This window comes from Galendromus occidentalis, unplaced genomic scaffold (genome assembly GCF_000255335.2).
Source record: "Galendromus occidentalis unplaced genomic scaffold, Mocc_1.1 scf7180000075774, whole genome shotgun sequence".
NCBI lineage: Eukaryota > Metazoa > Arthropoda > Arachnida > Mesostigmata > Phytoseiidae > Galendromus > Galendromus occidentalis.
Genome location: NW_003803764.1, coordinates 106712 through 125638, shown reverse-complemented (window position 1 = coordinate 125638; position 18927 = coordinate 106712). Strand labels below are relative to the sequence as shown.

Here is an 18927-nt window from a genome sequence, read left to right as displayed (position 1 = left end):
AGCAACTCTTCATTACGAAGAAAAGTTATGTGAGTAAGGATAAGTTGCGGCAATATCGGTCCTTCTCTAGACGGCGACGCTGCTCCCTTGCCTCAAAAGACAGCGAGCTCAGCGCCTCTGGTGGACGTTTGTTGCGGTCCGTACGTTATTCGGTGTGCGGCGGAATGAGACGTTCTCTTGCTTTCGGACGGCTGCTGGACGCGGATCCAGCGGGTTTCGGTGCATCGAAGACCAGATTGTGCACCGTCGCGGCGAAAATCTTGTGAGCTGGTGAGTTTAAAACCCACTGAAATACCTATCAAGCAGAAGTCAAGGGAGTCTTTCAGTTCACTCGAAGCTCCACCGGTCTGGGGTTCTCGGTCAGAAAACGTCGGCGTACCCCCAGCCTGTCAGTGTCAGATGGGAAGCGACCTGCCGATCATGGTGTAGCCGTCCTCGAAAGAGCGTGATTCCAATGCACGCGGAAGTCCCTCGATCCGCAACCTCTCTTTCACGTGCTGATAAATATGATTTGTCAACCGCTTAACCTCGAAAATTCAACCGGAAGCCATCTGGCTTTGAGCGGGTAGTTGCCAAACCGAAAGTTTGGCATGCAGCACTTTGTCGACTTTCAATGCCTGATGCCTTGATTAGGCACGGCATTCGAAGTCAAATCGGTCGAAGCGAACTTTGCTCAGCGAGACGTGCCGCTTTCACGATCGAGGCAGGTGCATCCTAGCGTTCGTGAAGTCAGTCCATGACACTTCCGAAGTCAGTGACGAAGCAGTCATCCGGTAAATGTTAAGTTTTTGTTCTCGACAATCTTGAGAAGCGTTCCGCAAACTCCGCGCTGCAAGAGCCTGTCACCATGATCCCGGCCCCGATTGGGGCAACCTCAGTTTTTCCATTCGATGGATTCCTATGCTCATGGACCTGGATTGAATACAGATGCCTGGAACCACGGACTCCCCGTCGACGGCATTGCGTCGGTCGTGACTCTGCGAGACTTCACTTGCGCCGAAATCAGTCTGGTTGGATGACTTCTCCAGTGATCCCAAGAGCGAGTTGGGTCCCCGGGACTCCAGGAACACGGAAATGGATGGAGATACAATTTCTTCGGCTAACCTTCTTCGTTTCCTTTGCAGCGCGGAGCGATATGGCTCGCCCTGCAGAGGATCCCAAAGATGTCTCGGCGACTCGGGTACCGAAAGTCATGTACCTGGTGTTCATTTCCCTGATCATGGACTTGCTCGGCTTCACCATGATCCTCCCTCTACTCCCCTCACTCTTGGATCACTATCGGAAGCAAGACAGCGTCCTATACTCCTGGCTTGAAAACGTAGCCGAAGCCTGGAGGAGCAACTTCCTCGTGAGCACAACCGCTAATGACGTCAGCAATATCGTTCTCATCGGCGGTTTGCTCGGTTCAATGTTCTCCTTGCTGCAGTTCTTCACTTCACCGATAATCGGTGCTCTCTCGGACGTCTACGGCAGGAAACCGCTGCTGCTGCTGTCGAATCTCGGTTCTCTTGTATGCTACGGGCTGTGGTCGGTCTCGTATGGATTCGAGACGTTTGTTCTGTCGCGAATTATGGGAGGGCTGAGTCGCGGGAGTGTATCTATCTGCACAGCTGTGGTCGCTGATGTGTGCTCCACGCAAGCCCGGGCGAAAGGTATGGCGCTCGTGGGAGCCGCGTTCTCGATCGGATTCCTCGTCGGGCCGGTCATCGGAGCCGTACTCGCGAAATCAGCCGATTTCTGGGTCACACCCGCACTCCTAGCGATCGGTAGCATCTCGTTGAACATGATCGTCGTGCTTGTGTTCTTCACCGAGAGTCTTCCACAAAGCCGTAGAGCGAAAAACATCAGCAGGACCATGTCGACCGCGCTGAACTACATCAACCCGTACGCTCTGCTGACATTCGCTCCCGTTCAGAAACTCAGCATCAAAGATAAAGCCCACCTGACCATGACCGGATTCGTTTACTTCTCGTATCTACTGATCTACTCAGGCTTGGAATATACCTTGTCCTTCTTGACGCACTCCCGGTTCAATTATTCGCGCATGGATCAAGGTAAAATGTATTTCGTGATAGGCCTCTCGATGGTGCTCATCCAAGGAGGTTGCGTCCGGAGGATTCCTCCCCATCTTGAGCTGAAAGCCGCTTATTATGCAATCGGAATTCTTATCCCTTGTTTCTTCATCATCGCCATCGCACACTCGCCCATCCTCCTCTACATCGGGGTCCTCCTTTACGCCCTTTCCACGGCGTTCGTCGTCCCGTGCTTGAGTTCACACGTCTCCCGCATTGGTTCGCCGACTCAGAAAGGGACAATAATAGGTATCCTGCGATCCATCGGAGCTCTCAGCCGCGCACTTGGACCGCTGGTTTTCTCCACGTTATATTGGTCGCAGGGTCCGATTTTATGCTACGCACTGGGATCGGTCTTCTTCGTCATTCCTCTGGGATGCATCCGGTGGAAGCTCCTGGGTGAAAGGACAAAGAGTGCGTGAAAATTCGAGACGTCATGGAGACGTTCGTGAAACTTTAATAGAAGAGGTGGCTCCACGCGCATCGAGTGCGAGAATCTCCCTCCTCTGAATCTCTAATGCCTTACGCCAAACCTACGTAATGCATCTTGCATCTTGCATCACTCCGAGACTCAGATGCTACATCATGGAGGCAGCTGAACTCATTAGGGAAGAATTTGACCGAGTCGACTAAAGCGGAGTTAGGCGACCAAGGCGGAACTGATTTCGGTTCCTACGTATCCTCGATAGCCATTCGCGAGGGAGCAGCTTTTCTCCGAGGCAACCGGAATTCTCACTGAATAATCGTCGATCTCGAGGAGTCACGGAGGATCTAGCGCAAATATATGTAAATAAAATGTAAGGAAGTGCCGCGGATGATTATCGAGATTATTTTTATCTACCATTGTTTAATAAATTATGTCAAAGTTTCGAGTGCTATCAGGCTCGTTTCGTCTGTTCGCTGCGACGGTATCCATGACATTCGAAGAATCGGTGATCCGAGAGAGGAAGCCATCGAGCTCCATGATTTCCATCCGAAGTTTTCCGGGTGTCGATTCTTCGTCAGCGATATCACACTGTAGGAGCTTGCAGAAGAACTGCACGAGTCCAAAGTTTCCCTGACTTGAAGGCTTGGCAGTGACGAAGTGATACCAGTGTTCTGTACAGAGCCCAATATACTTCGCTCGACGCCGCCGTGTTTTCCAGGATTGAGACCATCCACTCAAACAGCTGGAACGATCAGAACACATAAAATTCGCTTGATTAGCTTGGAATTATCGGGGGTTCTTTCCGTGAGCGGACTCAAGCATGGTTGTCCATATCGTAGATGGAGACTCAATGCGATCGAGAAATCTCCAAATGTATCTCCCACCTTCTCGGCGGCGGTCAGCCCCCAAACTTTGCTGTGAACCAATTGCTCCATTTGGTACGGGAGAAGTGCTACCAGGTCTTCCTCAGAGTACGCTGTGACTACGCCCTCGCCCGAAGTCAGCATTGATATCAAGGATAGCAGCGCCAACCCTTGAAGACTGATAGCGTTCTTGGGCAAGATTTCCAGCAACCACTTCGCAGAATTGTCGATCGGGGGCGCGTAACAGTTGACTGCTGCACACTCGGACACGAAATCCCGGAATGGTCTGAAGCAAGAACTCAATCCTGTGACGTTGCTGCGGAAATAGTCACCGGGGAACTTTGGGAACAGACGACTGAGAAATTAGTATTTTTTTCCGATACAGGTAAGAACTCACGTGTCTCCCATGAGTTCGATCTCGGAGAACGGGTTCTCTGCCGAGTTTATGTCCAAAGCTCCGCAGAGCTTCATCCGCAACTCGAGAGCTTTTTTGAGACTAGGTTTCGCTTTCAGATTCCGCAGAATCGCATCTCTGAGCATCGAATCTCGAAGTTTCACGAGACAAGACGCTACAAAGAAGCGGGCTTTCGTGAGCGGCACGGCGTAGCATACCAGCTCGAGCAGCAGAGAAATCGATGCTGGTCTCGAAGATGGGTTCTCCATATACTCTACCAGCATCTGGAAGCGAGTTTGTGGCTTATTTTCCATTTTCCGAATCATGGGAAGTTTAAAGGCCCGAAAAGATCCCAGGGTGATGAAATGGGTTTCGCCCCACGACATGGGTACTCCTCGAAAGGGGTTACACGTAGTATGTGCATATAAATATCGGGTAACGGAAACCTACCTTCCAAGCCTCCTCAGAAATTTCCGCATCATCATTTAGGAGTCTTTTATCTCTGAACATGGTCAGGCACGCGCCGACTCTGGCAACGTTGCAGACTTCGACCACGGTGCACACATTATCCATCAGGAAGTCCTTGACAGGATCCTGCCGTATAAAGCCGATTCTGAGTATGAGAACAGATAGGGCAGAGGTAATCTGTCGAATTTTCATAGAAACTCGGTAGAAAGCTTGAGAAAAGCACGGCGAAAACGTGCCTCATATCTGGAGAGTAAGGTGCCACTTATAGCAGTCTCCAATAGAGGCACCAGACTCGGCGTCGCTTTGCAGTTGTAAACGCAAAGACGGACGATATCGACGCAGACCGGTGTTCTCAAGAGCGGCTCGAAGGAACTCCATGAGAAACAGGGGAGCGGGCCTTCAAATTTCTGTCCGAGCGCATTGTACAAGTCGGTGGGGAAGTTCTCTGCAAGTATTTTGAGAATGAAAGCGTCGGAAGAGATGGCGCAGTTGAGAGAAACATCTCGAGAAACATTAACACAAAACCTCGCAGAGAAACACGTGTATCTCGGCGACGCTTTCCTAGAGGGGACCGCCTACCTTTTGGACCATTGTTCAGAATTTCCGCCAGCATTGAGTTTTTCAGCTCGATGGACTTGGGGAATACAGCTTCCTGTTTGAATGTACGAGACAGTGTTTGATGGAAGAGACCCAGGGTCCATATATGATGTCCCTTGAGCTCTAATGGTCGCGCTGTCGAGTTGAGATCGCGAATCATCGATTCTAACAAGGATGATGTCACATCCCGGGACAGGACCGAGTTGCAGTCCAGAGACACGTCTTTGTACTGGAACAAAGCGGAAATGAGGCCTCAGATCTGAAGTGGAGCAGAGCCAAGATAAGATCTAGAGGAGCATCAGTCTATCAGGAACGGAGCCTCGAGTCCCCGTAAAAGGCCTCGAGGGAAAGTCGGGGGTCTCATTGGGCCAGGGCTATACTTGTCGTCTAAGCAGTCCAATTGAGCTTTCCTGACTCACACATCTGACGTTCCGCGCGCAGAGCTCGCAAGAGGTGTGATACGGAGGGAAGCTTCTAGCCGAAGCTTCTTTGTGTTGCTGACATGACTCAATCACAGCCGGAGATGCGAGGAGGGAGAGACCGCATTCGAACACAGGACGGGCTAACGTCAAAACTTTAGTTTTGTGGGACAATAAGCCTGATATACACAGTGTCATAATGTTTGCCGCAGGCCCCAGCTATGACAAGCTTAAAACCAACTTGAGGTTGTGCATGTCTCGGCTCAAGTTAGCCCAAAAGAAGAAAGCCGAGCTCGGTCAGAAGTCCAGGAGAGATATTGCCGACTACCTGTCGATGGGTAAGTTCCCAAGAGAGTGTCCGAGAAAAACTTCCCCGCTATCGGCACGGCATCTGCATCTTGGAGTCGTCTCTCCCGAGCAGAGGGCCTCGCAAGGGTTGTTGTCGTTTCGGAGCTGCGGGACGTGTGAAGAAGTTCCGCTCCGGAACTTTGTTCGGTTCCGCAAGGCATATTAGTCATCCGGCTCCATGACGTCAGGCGCTCAAGAAGGACGAGATTTATCGTAACCGACCAAGTTTCTCTTCGTCATACGAGTTGAAGGAATATGGATGAGCCCGAGCCCGATAGATCCGGAGTTCCGAAAATGGGCCCACTCCCTCGAGCATTCCATTCTTTCAAACAGGCAAACCGGACAGAGCTCGGATTCGCGTGGAGCACATCATCCGGGAGGACTACTATTGCGAAGCGATGGAAATGATCGAGATGTACTGCGATCTAATTCTAGCGAGATTCGGACTCATAAAAGAAACGCAGACCTTAGACCCCGGGCTCGAAGAAAGTGTCTCTTCGATCATCTGGGCAGGTCCGCGGATCGTGACCGACATTCCCGGTAAGAATAAATCCTCATCAGATCGCATTCCTGCAGGAGGCTCGAGAATTTCGTCGAAATCAGTCGCAATGAGAATAAAAAATCGATCTCTTCCAGAAATAAAAATGGTGTGTGATCAGCTGGGAAAGAAGTACGGCGAGCTCTACGTGAAAGGCGTTCGAGAGGCGACGATTCACACCGTCAACGCTAAGCTCATGCACAGACTTTCGGCGGAACCCCCTCACCGAAATCTTGTTGAAAGGTGAGCGTTAGAAGAGAACTCTTCCGGGACGAGAACCAAAGGTTCGAGGTCGAGTGGTAAACCCTAAGGTATTGAGCCGACGGGACCGCGGTCGGATTTAGCTCAATTTGGGTGTTTTCTCCAGTTACTTGAAGGAAATCGCAGCAGCCCACAACCTGGACTACGAGCCGCAGCTCGTAGACGACTCGAAGGGTCCGGGCGACGGAGGAATCGGTGAGCTCATCGATATGGGCGGCAGCGAGCCCTCGGCCGCTGTGGGCTTCCGGCCTGATCTCATGGATCCCTCATCGGCTCCGAAACCCGCGAGAATCGCGCCCGCCTTCGAGCCTCCGATGCCCGAGGTCAACTTCCCGGGTGAGTTGAGAGCGGGAATCCGAGATAGGATCAAGGGAACACCGTCCCCGTTTTTTCGTGATCTGAGTTGAGCGTGTCCTTCCCTCGGCCAGTCGTCCTAGTGCAACGAATCTATGTCGGAATGCTTTTCGCAGGCCCATCGGTGCCACCCGCGCTACCGAGGAGTCCTCCCGTTTCCCAGAAACCAACGAAACAAGATACCCCCATGGATCCTTACGCAGGAGGTAATGATCCACCTCCTCCTTCCTATGATCATGCCACGATGGGTAGGTTCTGAGATGAAAAATGATATCCCCAATATTCTCCGTTGGATCCCATCGGGTTATAGTCACTATACCAATGGGACCCCCTGGTCCCTCGGTCTGGACCCTCTTCAACCGGCAAAAAGACACTTAGGTATCGATTAGCCAGTAAAAAACACGAATCAGGGATAACTTCACGAAAAGACACCCCTACACCCTTGGCTCGGTATCCCATGTCTCCTGCATGTTCCGCATTCCGGAATTGGTCGATGTGAATCCAAACGTCTGTGCTCTCGGGGTTCTGTATCTCCGTGCACGGATAGTCTCGCATGATTCGCCCGCATAATTGTCGAATCTCTCATTCGGATTCGCATTCGGTGGACAGCGCTGACGAAAATCTCCTCTGTGGGTTTCCAGGACGCAACTTCCCGCCGGATCTGCCAAACTTGGACCTCTCGGAACTACCAGACCTCCCGGACGTCCCCCATTCGGACGCGGCAACACCACGGGAAACCGATGGACAGCAAAACAGCGTAGACTTCGACGAGCTTTCAAGACGCTTTGAGGAGCTCAAAAAGCGGAAATGATGACGTAAAATCTTATCCTGTGATCGAATCCGGAGCGAGCACGGCCGGAATAAAGATTCTTGTACTTGCACGTGGTTTATGAACAGAATCTTCTCGTCTGTCCACTGGGGGTCTATAGTAGCTCACCGAAATCAATAGAGAGGCTTTTCGGAGGCCCGCTCCGAGAATGCTCACCTGCACGAACAGATGACCGAGGGCTCCTGTCAGGGCTGCGATCCCTTTCACGGCGGCTTTCTTGTTGGGGGTTGCCTCTTGAGCGTTCGCTACGACGGGTAGCCAGATTTTCGTCACGAGAGCCTCGACGAGTTTCTGACCTTTTCGCTCCGGGAGCTGGAATACAGGAGATAGGAGCTCAGAATTGGGATTCCATCGAGATCCTTTGCGAATGAGAGGGTCGCGCCCGAACTGGGCTCCTGCATGGACAGGCTTCGAACCTACTTGACGGATCTCCTCCTGAATGGCCATGGCGTTCAGCGTTATTCCCAAGGCGATGGCTATTCCTTCACTCTGTTGAAACTCGGCTCGGTTCTGAGTAAGCCACGCCGCTAGATCTTCAAGTGATTTCTCCGAGAGGACGTAGTTGCACGCATTGGCCACAATGAGCGATCCGCATAGCGCGATCTGATCGAAGAAATCGTCGTGGGGTACGGTTTCTCTCAGAAGTCGAATCAGTTTTGCGCAAAAGGACTGCGTTGTCGTGGAGAAGGACTTCAGAGAGCACAAGCCACAGAATGACAGGGTCAGCCCTATCAGGTAGCACGGACTGAGAAAGAGGAAAAATCATGAGTCCTGCCTTGATCCTGCGTGCTCAGCAGGGAAGCCCCGCTCCGGGTACCTCATATGTAGTTGGGAACGTCTCCCGCTCGGACGATGTTCTTCAGGCAACGGATTGATGGTTCTGATTACCTCGATACTTTTCCGTCAACGAACGCTTTCGACTCGTAATGCGACAGGACAGCATTGCACTTCATTCGGATATTCTCTGCCAGCTCGACAAGACCTTTGACCGCCAACTGCTCTATCATGAGTCCGGCTCCAACGGCCACCATGAATTCCTGGCTCGCAGAGACCCTCATGGTGAAGTATGAGAGGACTTCATGCAAGAGGTTTCGAGTTTGGAGCATCGGAATGAGGTGATGACAGGAGAACAGCAGCGCTGAGATCGCCCTGTCTGTCGCAGCCGCGCTTTTCGTGAAATTCTGGAGGGTTCAAAAATGGGTTCACTTGTGACGGATCGGTTAGACCTGCGATCAGTCCGGAGCCCTCCGTCCTTGGAGTTGGATCGGGGTAGAGGGATATTGACTCACTGCTAGTGTCGAAACGAAGTAGGCGTCATCGACTGGAACGCCTTTCAGGATCTGCAGGAGACTGGTAAGGGCTCGCTTGAGCCAAATTGTGTGACTGACGTAGCTTTTACTCTGTTCCATGATGAGACGCTCCTTGAAATTCAAGCTCTGGTCGAAATCGGCGACGACAGCCACCAGCGAGCAGAATGCGATGACACAGTTCGTAGAATCGATTTCGGCCAAGATATCACACAACTCATCGCGAGCCCACAGCGAAGCATTCACCAATGCGGCGTCGTTGCTCTCGCGTTCAGCTTTGTGTCCATTGGTGAAGGATTCGAAACCCCTGCAACGAGAATCTGTTCACAAATCGGCCGCTTTGTCGCTCGTAGCCAATGGAGGATGCACAGACTCCTTGGCTCGGCGTTGACGTTTTTACCTTTTGATCAAAGGATGCCATTGCTGCATTACACTCAAAGACATTAGCCAGTCGTCTCCATTGAGCAAAGGAGCAGACTCAAGCAAAGACTTGAGCATCACTCGAAAGGAGTTCGAATGCTGAACTAGCGAAATCTTCGTGGGCCGTCCGAATTGGTCAGTTTTTACGGGTGGATTATACGTCAACAGAAGTCCCACTGGAGGCACGCAGCACAATATGAAAAATGTTAGGTGTCCTTGTCATCGTCTCCATAGCCATTGACCTAGGCTCAATGGATTGCACTCTCCCGGGAGCATAAAATATATATAGAGGAAGTTACCTGCGACTTGGGGCTTTATTTCATTCGCTTGATGGAAAAAGCTCTGTTGCAGCCTCGGAATTTGAGCGAGTGTCGCATCTTCCACGTCGCGTCGACCGCGGATTTCTTTATGAACGATTAAGTTCCTGCGGACCGCCGTATTCTTAACCGATCGTATGGAATCCTCCGCATCATCGGGGAATCAGACCACCCCGCGCGGTGGTGGGAGGGAGCAAGGTGGTAAGAAATGCCGAGATGGCACTCACCTCGGTAGCTTGGGGACCTCTTCACGGATGAGCGTCGATGCAAATGTGCGGAGAGCTTTCCTCATCGTTGAATCCGCTTCACAACCCCGCGCGAGACCCAGGAAAAATGCCATGGGGACAAGAGGGTCGGCGGATTCCGCCAATGTCGTTTCGTCCCCAAAAAAACTCGAAAGCGCCTGCAGATTAGGATCCGTGAGTTTTCCTTGTGACCGGCGTCGAATCCAGCAGTTGATCGATGCGAGCTCAAGACACATTTACCTGTGCGGGTAAAGCGCTCACAGGGATCTCCTTGAATGAAGACAGGGCTTCGAGGCAAGCGCCCCTGACTACGGAGTCTTCATCCTCCGAGAAGAGCGTCGAAAGTAGCTTTTTCTCGTAGATCAGGATTTTCGCGGACGGCAGGTTCGACCGAGCAGCCAGACCTTGGAAATTATACGATTCCTTGAGGGGTGTATCACGAGCAGGACCAACGCAACGGCTACCACGAGCGCATGATTGCCAATTCGAATCGTCGGGAAGCGGAGCAGAGATCGATATACCGAAAAGTTTGAAGAATCCGGCCCTGACGAGAAGTCTAGGATCCCTCTCCAAGGCTGAAAAGTGCTTCACGAAAGATGAAAAATCGAGGATGTCTTCACTGATCAGGAAGCTGAAACTTTCGAAGGCCGACAAGAGAACTGAGGAAGCTTCAGACGAACTGATGGCTAGCAGTCTGCACAGCGGTGCAAGCAGATCGCGTCCGTGAAGGTGAGGACTGAAATTACGAGATACGCTTTATGAGGGTTCCCTCGCGATGTTATTATCAGAGTACCGCTCGCTGTCAAATTCTCGAATGAAGAACCTGTGCTGGACGACGGAGTTTATACAAACGGCTTTGGTCATCGCGGTCGACCAGGCCGCCTGAGGGTCCCCTTGTGAATTGATGCCTTTGAGAAGCGCCGGGAAACACAGGCTGTCGAAGCGCAAATACAAGCAGGTCAAGACCCGCAGAGCGGTACAATATAGCCTCGGTCTTTGCATGAGGCAAACCAAGAAGTCTCGCAAGAGAGTTGCCGAAATCTGCAACGGATGGTGAACTCATTGATGGAAATAGAGGGATCGAAAAGAAACGGACACTGTTGAGCCGCTCTTCACCCTGATATATTAGTGGAGACTTTGAACACGAATGAGCGGATTTACCCGATTTCTCGTGATTCGCGGAAGGCTTTTAACGAGCAGGTCAGTCATTTTCGGTGATTCGCACAAATCAACGCGGATCCTGATTGCGTGGAATGCCATACATGACTGAAATTCGATTTGTGTTTTTTAGAAGAGTTTATCGCGCTGATGAGTTCCCTTGGAACCCTTTGCTCGCCCGACATTGTACGAAGAGGTTTTCCATCGTTCATCCGATTCCGTCACCCGAATCTCCCGTCGTTCACTCAATCCCTTTCTTTGCAATTTCTTCCAGGATTCCCTATCTTTCATCCAGATCTCCGATTGTTCGCTAAATTCCCCCTCGTCCAATTTCCATTCAGATTCCCTGTCATCCCTCGGATATCCTTGGAAGGGAGCGCGAATGTTTGTAGCTGCAGATCTCTAGTTCCCTCCATGTGCCCTTCTGTGCTCATGACACCTGCAGTCTTGTACGATGGGAGAGGGGCCTCGAAAGACGCAAGCATAACCGGATTCTTTGAGGGACTCACGCTCTCAGGGTATTCCTTGGCGAAGGATTCCATCTGATCAAGCCATCCGAGCAAGTCTTCAGTTGGACAGGACACGATTTTCCCAGCGAGGAGTAATGCTTTCATGTCACAGGATATGCCACAAGGAAGGGGGCCGGGTTTCAAGGAGCTCGATGCAACGAATGACTCTATCAGTATATTTCCCGGTAAAGGAATCCTGCAAGCCAGTCGGACGGGCTCTCCTGGAACAAAAGCCATTGATTCAATAAGATTCAGGAGAAGGGGAGAGGAATCCGCGATTTGTTCCAATAGGATCGCGATCTTCCGAGTCGATCACATGCACTATCCGCGGGGATAACCGCCGCATGCGACGGAATGCTTATAATCACCGGTCTGATCCCCGAGGCTCGCGAGGAGTTGTCGAGCTCGATGGCTATCAGCGACAGCGGAAACCGGGACCGCGATCGTGAGGTGATGGCTTTGTACAAGCAAACGCCGCCTGATAAGTATCCCCAGGAGATCCAGGAGGAGCTCACAATAAAATAGGCCACAGGAGACTAGCAAGGAGCTCATTAGAAGCGTCAGAGCACAATGCGATGTGCACTCCTGCAATAACGAAAGATAATCCGTGAAATCGGCGAGCATTCCGAGAGATTTCTCGTGTCGATCTGCAGGTGACCTGTCCTACCTCGATCTCTTCGGCGATCTCGATCGCGGCATGGACGACGAAGGAAAAATCCAGATTTTTCGATGCGACGTCATTAAGGAAAACCAGAGCCCTCAAGAGCCCTTCGAGAGTTTTCACTCTCGTCAGGTTATCCACTAGAAGTTGCCCCGCTTCGAGTTGATGGTTCGAAGGGCTCGGAAGCCACGAAGTATAGAGTTGTATCAAGTTCCGATTCTTGTCATAATTCTTCAACAGCAATGAATTAGCCCTGTCGGGAAAATAAGATTCGATTGGGATCGTTGTGAGAAGTTCGACGTCCAGAGGGAAATCGGTGGAGTGGATGAGAATCCGGTTTTCCCGGATTCTCGATCGACCGGAAGTTTGTCGCTCTCGGATAATTTGACGGACCTGAGTCTGAGCTGGGAATGCTCCAGTGGCCATTCGGGTCTTAAGAGCGTGTGCAATATGATGAATTTGTATTCTTCGAGCGGCAAGACTCGGCATCTCATCCCAGGATTCTCGGGTGCCTGGCGCAACGCCGCCTCCAATAGGCTGAGTAGTTGCGGCCATGTTGAGGAATATTCGTTGAGAAGGAGTAGGAGGGGATGAGAGAACGAAGTAATCGGTAGGATGTAAGGTAAAACCGAGAGAGCTGATGCCGTGTGGAGGGTCACCGAGTTCGTCGAATCTCTGCGGAGCAAGGTATGAGCACGAGGTTCGGAGGCAACGAATACGTGATCGATTCTCGAGATTGGCGACCGCCTAACTCCCTCGATGTTGACGGATTCGGATTCAAAAACTTACAGGGCGCAAAACAAAGCTGTCTGAAGCTGGCGAGATGCGAACTTTGCGTCGACAAGACCCTTCCGGACGAGATCTTCGAGGAGTTCGCAGCACGCTTGGGAAACGGTTATCGAGGTCCCGACAGTCGCATTTATGATCTCCTCCAATGGCTGGTATTTCTATAAGCATGTATGAAGTATTTGAATCATGTCTCTTATGTTTTTCCAGAACCTGCACAGGGAGCAATCACGAACACTTCTGTGAAGAGTAGTTCCTTCCTTGACACGAGACTATAGGTGTGAAGAAGCGACTGCGGTCCAGAATGTTTTTGCGGCGGAATCCCGAACCCCCCTCAGATCCGGAGTCATATATGTATCTGGTTCTAAAATGTTTCAAGTTCCCTCAGGCTCTATCCAGGCAGGCTCGTCTCGGTCAACCTACCGGATGAGTTTGTTCGTTATATGCAACCTCCCAGGCCCGCGTCACTATCTCCTGACGGATCTTGTCGATGTACTGCAATTTATTGTAAACCGTCTATAATGAGCTGGTATCTCTCCTTTGGAATCTGATCAGGATCATTGGGGCTCTAGCTCGAGAAAATCAGAGAAGATTGACGTCCAATATATTAGATCTCCTCTCTTGACATGCCTTCTGCTGGACAGCGGGTGACGATAATTTAGCGAGCAAATCCATTAATGAAGGTGAAGAGACGAACAACTCCTTAGTTCTTCATCTGTTCGAGGGTACAAAAATTCAAACACATGTCTCACAGACCGCGAGTGTGATATGATAATGATGACAATGATCCGACCAGACAGCCTTGAGCCGGTCGGGCGGCTTGTTTCGCCTTCCCCTAGACTGGACTTGCGAGTTCCTTGCTAGCGTTCTGTTAGATGACGACTCAGGACTCCAAGCGTGGGGAATGACGACGAATTAGCGACTACGGCATTCCCGTCTCGTCTCGAGGAGAACCGCCCCCCCTTCCATCACTCTATGGGTACACTAAGGACTAAGATATACAGTGCGGTGAATCGGGGAAATGCCATTGGGGAAATGTTCCGGCTCTCGTCCTCAAGGCCCATGACTATGCCGCATGGGAGTGCCGCAGAGTCTGCGGGCTCCAGGAGGGAATAGATTTTTTCCCCCTTCTGGATGAGTAGGCTGGGATCAACCCCGAGAATCTAGTGGAGATTTCGATTTCAGAGCGGAAGTTGCTACGAAGCGATTCATCCTGGGCCGCGAGAATTTTATTATTTCTCCTTTCCAGGATTCTGGAGCTCCGGAACGGAATAGTTTCTCTTGTGACGTATGCTCTATCCGGTCTACATGGAGCAGTCGTTCCCGAATCTCCTCAATCAATCGCGCGGCCCACAGCCGTGAGAAGGAACTCATGAAAGGCTGAAAGTCTCGTGAATATCTGCGACTCGTTGCGGTCGGCGCATACGAACTCGGATCCTGTCTGCCGTGGCATCGCGTAGGAGGCAACACCCACCTGGAAGGGTAACGCCGCACTGATAATAGACCCAGCTCCGCACCGTGGCGATCAGCCGAGCTGCACAGAGACCTCTTGAATAAATTCCTCTGAATCCGTCATGAGTTGCATCCGCGAAATGTAATTTACCAGATAGTACACGCCCCTGTGCGATGTCATAAGAGGTCCGCCTGAGTCTCCCTTCAAAAGTGGTGAAATGATTTCACGCATCGAGTCACGATAAGCTACGAGCTACGAATTATGAAGTTCCTAAGGCTGCTCCGATCGGAGAAACAATAACTCACCGTGCAGATGCTCGTTCGACCATAGTAAACGCAGATCTCAGATTCCGGACCCCAATAGCTGGCTATCCTGCATTTGTAATCCTCCGGTGAGAGGACGGTGGTCAGAGCGAAGTGCAGCTTCGGAGATCTCACTGGCCCATCATCTGAAGAGACAAAATGACAAACAAGACCCCTTCCCGACACTGGAATCAGCATATCGCTCCTCAGAGTGACATCTGGGCCTCTACATATACCAAGGAAACCGAATCCCGCGATGATCACTCGTCTATTCGGCTCCGCGTCCGCAAGAAGAGAGATGCAGATCGGGCGAGCCATCGAGCCGATTGGCAATCGCTGTTCAAGAACTAGGATCATCAAGTCCATGAAAGGCAGCCCGTTCGGACTCTCTGCAGCCGATATACTCTTGGAAGAGCTGAGTGATGTCGAAGATCGGCCGATTAGTTTCATATTTCCACAGTCGGAGCTTTGCATGGGATTCGAACTCGAGTCAATTCCTCAGCGAACTCACAGAATGGCTTTGCGGAGTCCAACGATCGCGCCTTTCCTGACGTCGCCACTACCCGTAGTGACCGTCATCGACTCCAGGCTGCAAGAAAATGTAGTCCGTCGAAACTGGTAGCTCCGATACACGTGAGGAAATAGATGCGATGAGAGTTAGGTTAGTTAAATTACTCGGTCAGGCAATGAGCAGCAGTGAGCACGTGACGTGGAGTTATAAGAGTTCCCGTGCAGTCATGCCGGCCGTTCTTTCTTATTGACACGAGCCACGGGAACTGATGAATCGCAGCCTCGACACCGTCCCGGATCCGTCCGCTGAGTCTGGGATAACCGCATCCTGCTCGACCAGTTCACATCTAGCTTATCACTCATCACCGAGGACAAATAATCACCGCTTGATGGCTTCGCTTGACTGGAAGTGACCCTGGATCTTACCGCTCACTCCGAGAAGATTATTGGGATCCAGCTCTGCTGAAGTAAATCGGGATACCAATTGGAGGGAGAGAATTAGAGCTTTCGTTATGGGACTCATCGCGGCATGAGTCTGTGACAGGTAGGTGTCCAGCAGAATTGTCTCTGGCATGACGTAACGTCAAGCTGTAAGGTCGTGTCCGATTTCATCTGGAGGGTCTTTTGATATAATTCCGGCAAGCTCATTCAGATTGTCACGATCTGTCATCGTCTCTCTGGATTTCAGTAGTCAATCGCCCAGCGCGGAAGCGAGCACATTTCGTTTTTTTCCTCGACCGTGCATGGAAGAGGCATCAGGAAGAATTCAAATCCAAGAAACCGAAGTCGTTGGACTGGAATCCATCTCAAGCACGTCGAGATGTCGAGACTCTATGTCTTCATCTGTACCATAGATACTTCGTAATTCTTCTCCAATGAGTCGGTGTCCAGACTTCCAATTCCGACATGAGCTTTTTCAGATGACGCAGACCCTCCCCTCTTATGCAACCATACGACATACGACCCTCCGAGAACGAATCCGCGCCGAAGATGCGCTCCGAGGTTTAGTGTAAGTCGCGGAACGTCGACTTCTGTCCGCATGTGGCGGCTTAAACGGAGCCCCGTGAAAAAGAGAATACCGTGTTTGACTTTCACCATTTTCGGTCTTGACAATTCATTGCTTTTGTTGACGGCATCGGTTCCCGGCATGGGCGTGGATGAATGCTGAGGCATGTAGCTGTCCAGAGCTCCAGAGTATATGCGCTGAATCTGACGCGGTGTTTTTTGAGAAACAAGTGATCGAACACAGGATAAAAAATGGTTCTCCTACATATCCTTCGGAAACTCCGCAGACAAGAGCACGAACTACGCACCCTAGTTCTAGGACTCGATAATGCCGGTTAGTTAAGAATTTCATCGGGAATCGGCGCGATGAGGTAATCGCTGAGGAAAGAGTAAAACACACTCGCTTCCACAGGAAAAACAACCCTATGCAAGCGCCTCCTTGGCGAGCCTCTGAACGAAATCGCGGCAACCTTAGGATTCAACATAACAACTTTGGAGCACCGAGACTATAAGGTGGGTCCTCACCCCGATGAGCCTAGATCGGGGCTCCTCCACGGGGAGTCACAGACGTGAACCGCTCTGGAAACTCTTGCAGGCTTTTTGATTTTCGATAGAGGGCATCACCAGGAATAGAACAAGGCGTGCCGATGGAAATATTGGAGTTTCGCTCTCTCAGATTAATTTATGGGACGTTGGCGGACAAACATCGTTGAGATCGTACTGGAGGAACTATTTCGAGTCAACCGATGCGATCGTGTGGGTGGTCGATTCTGCTGATCGAAGGAGACTTGACGACTGCGCTAAGGAGCTCCACGATCTCCTGCAAGATGAACGGCTGCTTGGAGCGACCTTGCTCGTCCTCGCGAACAAGCAGGTATTCAATCATTTCTGGAAGATTCTCCGCGACTCTTGAATCAAACGAAACCCCTCCCACCTCGATAGAATCCCCATGGACGAGAGTTCTCAATCTTTCAGGACCTAGATGGTGCTCTCGGACCGGACGAGATCCGCGATCATTTACGGCTCCATTCGATAACCACGCACCATTGGCGGGTTTTCCCCTGTTCGGCTTTCACATCAGACGATTCCCTTCTGAATGCTATCGACTGGATGCTCGACGATGTAGCTTCGCGACTGCTCACGTTGGACTGATGTGTGAGGCCGCCCACGCGGCGGAGAGGATTCCGGGGCCCGATATCGGCAACCACATCTTGAGCCTCATTCTGGAAAATCGAAGAAGTTTGGTGGACCACAGCCACAGAATCCTAACAAGGTTGAGGATTCTCATCGCCGTCTTCGGCAATGGAAGGTCTCCTGATTCGATCTCCTGATCGGACAAGTGATCTTCGCAACTGCCTTGGCCCGCGGTGGAATGCCAAGAAATGTTTAGGGAAAATTCCCAGAAGCACACTCGATCGATCCGAATATTCACGCATTTGATAAAAATGGTGAAATAAACGACTATTGCATGGACTTGGCTCTTGAGGTTCTCATCAGCCGACCGATTCGCGGAAAACCCATCATACGAGTTATTTTACTCATTTATCATTTCCGTTCTGAGTGAGTTTAGGAGCTCATCTGTGAGTCATGTGTAGTCCCTTTATTGCTTACACACCGCAAAAAGTCACGTCAAAACACTCAAAGCTCCTCCTCAATTCTGTGAAGTCTCTCCACCGGATGCGTAATTTCCACAGAAGGGAGATTATGTTGTCAGAGCAGATCCGTGAGCTAGATCCCGCACTTGGAGGAGCCTGTTGACCCATCTACCGCGAAGAGTCTACACCGTCGATCGATTCCTCGTTGGTCGCTTCTACTCCAGCGGAGTCTTCATCGAATCTCTGTTTTTCTCGGGGACAGGACCGTGACACGAACCTTGTCATACGTTCAATTGATTTATAATCGCATCTGGTCGAAAATTGCTCACGCTCATCGATCGAACGGCTGTCCGTATTGAGAGGATTTTTCATTACCAGTTATATGCATCCCGAAGTCGTTTCGTGTGTTCCTGCTCCTGTGGCGATTCATCCTCTTTCTTCATTCGAAAGGTGTTTCTCCGAAACGAGCGAATGTAGTCGTCATGCAAACGATCGACCGTTGTCAAGTACGACGCCATATCCGAACTGGATGTGCTCACAGGTCCGATCGATGGGTTCCCTGCTCCTTCGAACCAGCAATATCGAACTTGTCCGCTGATTCCGTGCTGAAGAATTTTCATCCGGTCGGAGCTGGACGAGGGTTCAATGGATCATTGGAGTGCCTCTAGGAGCGGAAGCCTGCAACGAACCTGAAGATTCCACTGATGGCGAGCGACATCGTCTAGAAAATGGTGCCTGCCGAAATCGCCTGGGACGGAATCGTCGTCTTCAATCTGCCTGTGGAGTTTGACGGAGCCTGGCCGACCAAGAGTTTCGCCTGTTCCGTCAGCGGGTGTATTCGCTTCATGAGGCATGTTTCGCGAACACAAATCGCCATCATCGTTCACGTCACCCAAGCAGCATGGGAATCTCTGACGGGCTCGTTGACGTTCTGTGGCGACAGAATCGGTCGGTATCTGAGCCACTTATTGTGATGCAAATATGTCCCGAGTCATGTCTTACCGCAGCAGGAAGCGACTCCCCGAAACGTCGGCTCTGGACAATGTTCGTGCACTCGTTCACGTCGAGACGACGAATCAGTGTGTTTCT

The 18927-nt window shown here is 51.2% G+C and overlaps 3 protein-coding genes across 3 annotated transcripts; 2 read left to right on the top strand and 1 right to left on the bottom strand.

Moving 5' to 3' along the window:
- The first annotated feature begins 166 nt into the window (after positions 1 to 166).
- Positions 167 to 2897, top strand: rtet (major facilitator superfamily domain-containing protein rtet). The gene is made up of 2 exons (XM_003738073.2): positions 167 to 270; positions 1125 to 2897. The coding sequence occupies exon 2, from the start codon at positions 1136 to 1138 to the stop codon at positions 2492 to 2494; it is 1359 nt and encodes a 452-aa protein (XP_003738121.1). The 5' UTR covers positions 167 to 270; positions 1125 to 1135; the 3' UTR covers positions 2495 to 2897.
- Positions 2898 to 2918: 21 nt separating this feature from the next.
- On the bottom strand, positions 2919 to 13648 carry LOC100908058 (uncharacterized). Its single transcript, XM_029112945.1, has 23 exons — positions 13604 to 13648; positions 13397 to 13468; positions 12977 to 13134; positions 12581 to 12862; positions 12194 to 12440; positions 11895 to 12111; positions 11527 to 11747; positions 11021 to 11125; positions 10683 to 10900; positions 10100 to 10595; positions 9842 to 10017; positions 9597 to 9721; positions 9278 to 9473; positions 8860 to 9184; positions 8459 to 8751; positions 7727 to 8315; positions 7249 to 7257; positions 4804 to 5050; positions 4461 to 4669; positions 4207 to 4350; positions 3760 to 4040; positions 3384 to 3648; positions 2919 to 3241 (listed from the first exon to the last, which is right to left on the bottom strand). The coding sequence occupies exons 1-23, from the start codon at positions 13646 to 13648 to the stop codon at positions 3083 to 3085; spliced, it is 5079 nt and encodes a 1692-aa protein (XP_028968778.1). The 3' UTR covers positions 2919 to 3082.
- Positions 13649 to 15973: 2325 nt separating this feature from the next.
- Positions 15974 to 17509, top strand: Arl2 (ADP ribosylation factor-like 2). The gene is made up of 4 exons (XM_003738071.2): positions 15974 to 16577; positions 16656 to 16756; positions 16920 to 17117; positions 17219 to 17509. Exons 1-4 carry the CDS (start codon positions 16496 to 16498, stop codon positions 17393 to 17395), a joined length of 558 nt encoding a protein of 185 aa, XP_003738119.1. The 5' UTR covers positions 15974 to 16495; the 3' UTR covers positions 17396 to 17509.
- The last annotated feature ends 1418 nt before the right edge of the window (positions 17510 to 18927 follow it).

Excerpts from the sequence above, each read along its gene's own strand:
- rtet (XM_003738073.2), top strand. The coding sequence starts at position 1,136 with ATGGCTCGCCCTGCAGAGGATCCCAAAGATGTCTCGGCGACTCGGGTA.
- LOC100908058 (XM_029112945.1), bottom strand. The coding sequence starts at position 13,648 with ATGGATTTGCTCGCTAAATTATCGTCACCCGCTGTCCAGCAGAAG. Across the intron at positions 12,112-12,193 it reads AGATCGCCGAAGAGATCGAG|GAGTGCACATCGCATTGTGC; the intron begins GTAGGACAGGTC and ends TCGTTATTGCAG. Across the intron at positions 9,474-9,596 it reads AATAAAGCCCCAAGTCGCAG|TGGGACTTCTGTTGACGTAT; the intron begins GTAACTTCCTCT and ends GCGTGCCTCCAG.
- Arl2 (XM_003738071.2), top strand. The coding sequence starts at position 16,496 with ATGGTTCTCCTACATATCCTTCGGAAACTCCGCAGACAAGAGCACGAA. Across the intron at positions 16,578-16,655 it reads TCTAGGACTCGATAATGCCG|GAAAAACAACCCTATGCAAG; the intron begins GTTAGTTAAGAA and ends TCGCTTCCACAG. Across the intron at positions 16,757-16,919 it reads TGGAGCACCGAGACTATAAG|ATTAATTTATGGGACGTTGG; the intron begins GTGGGTCCTCAC and ends TCGCTCTCTCAG.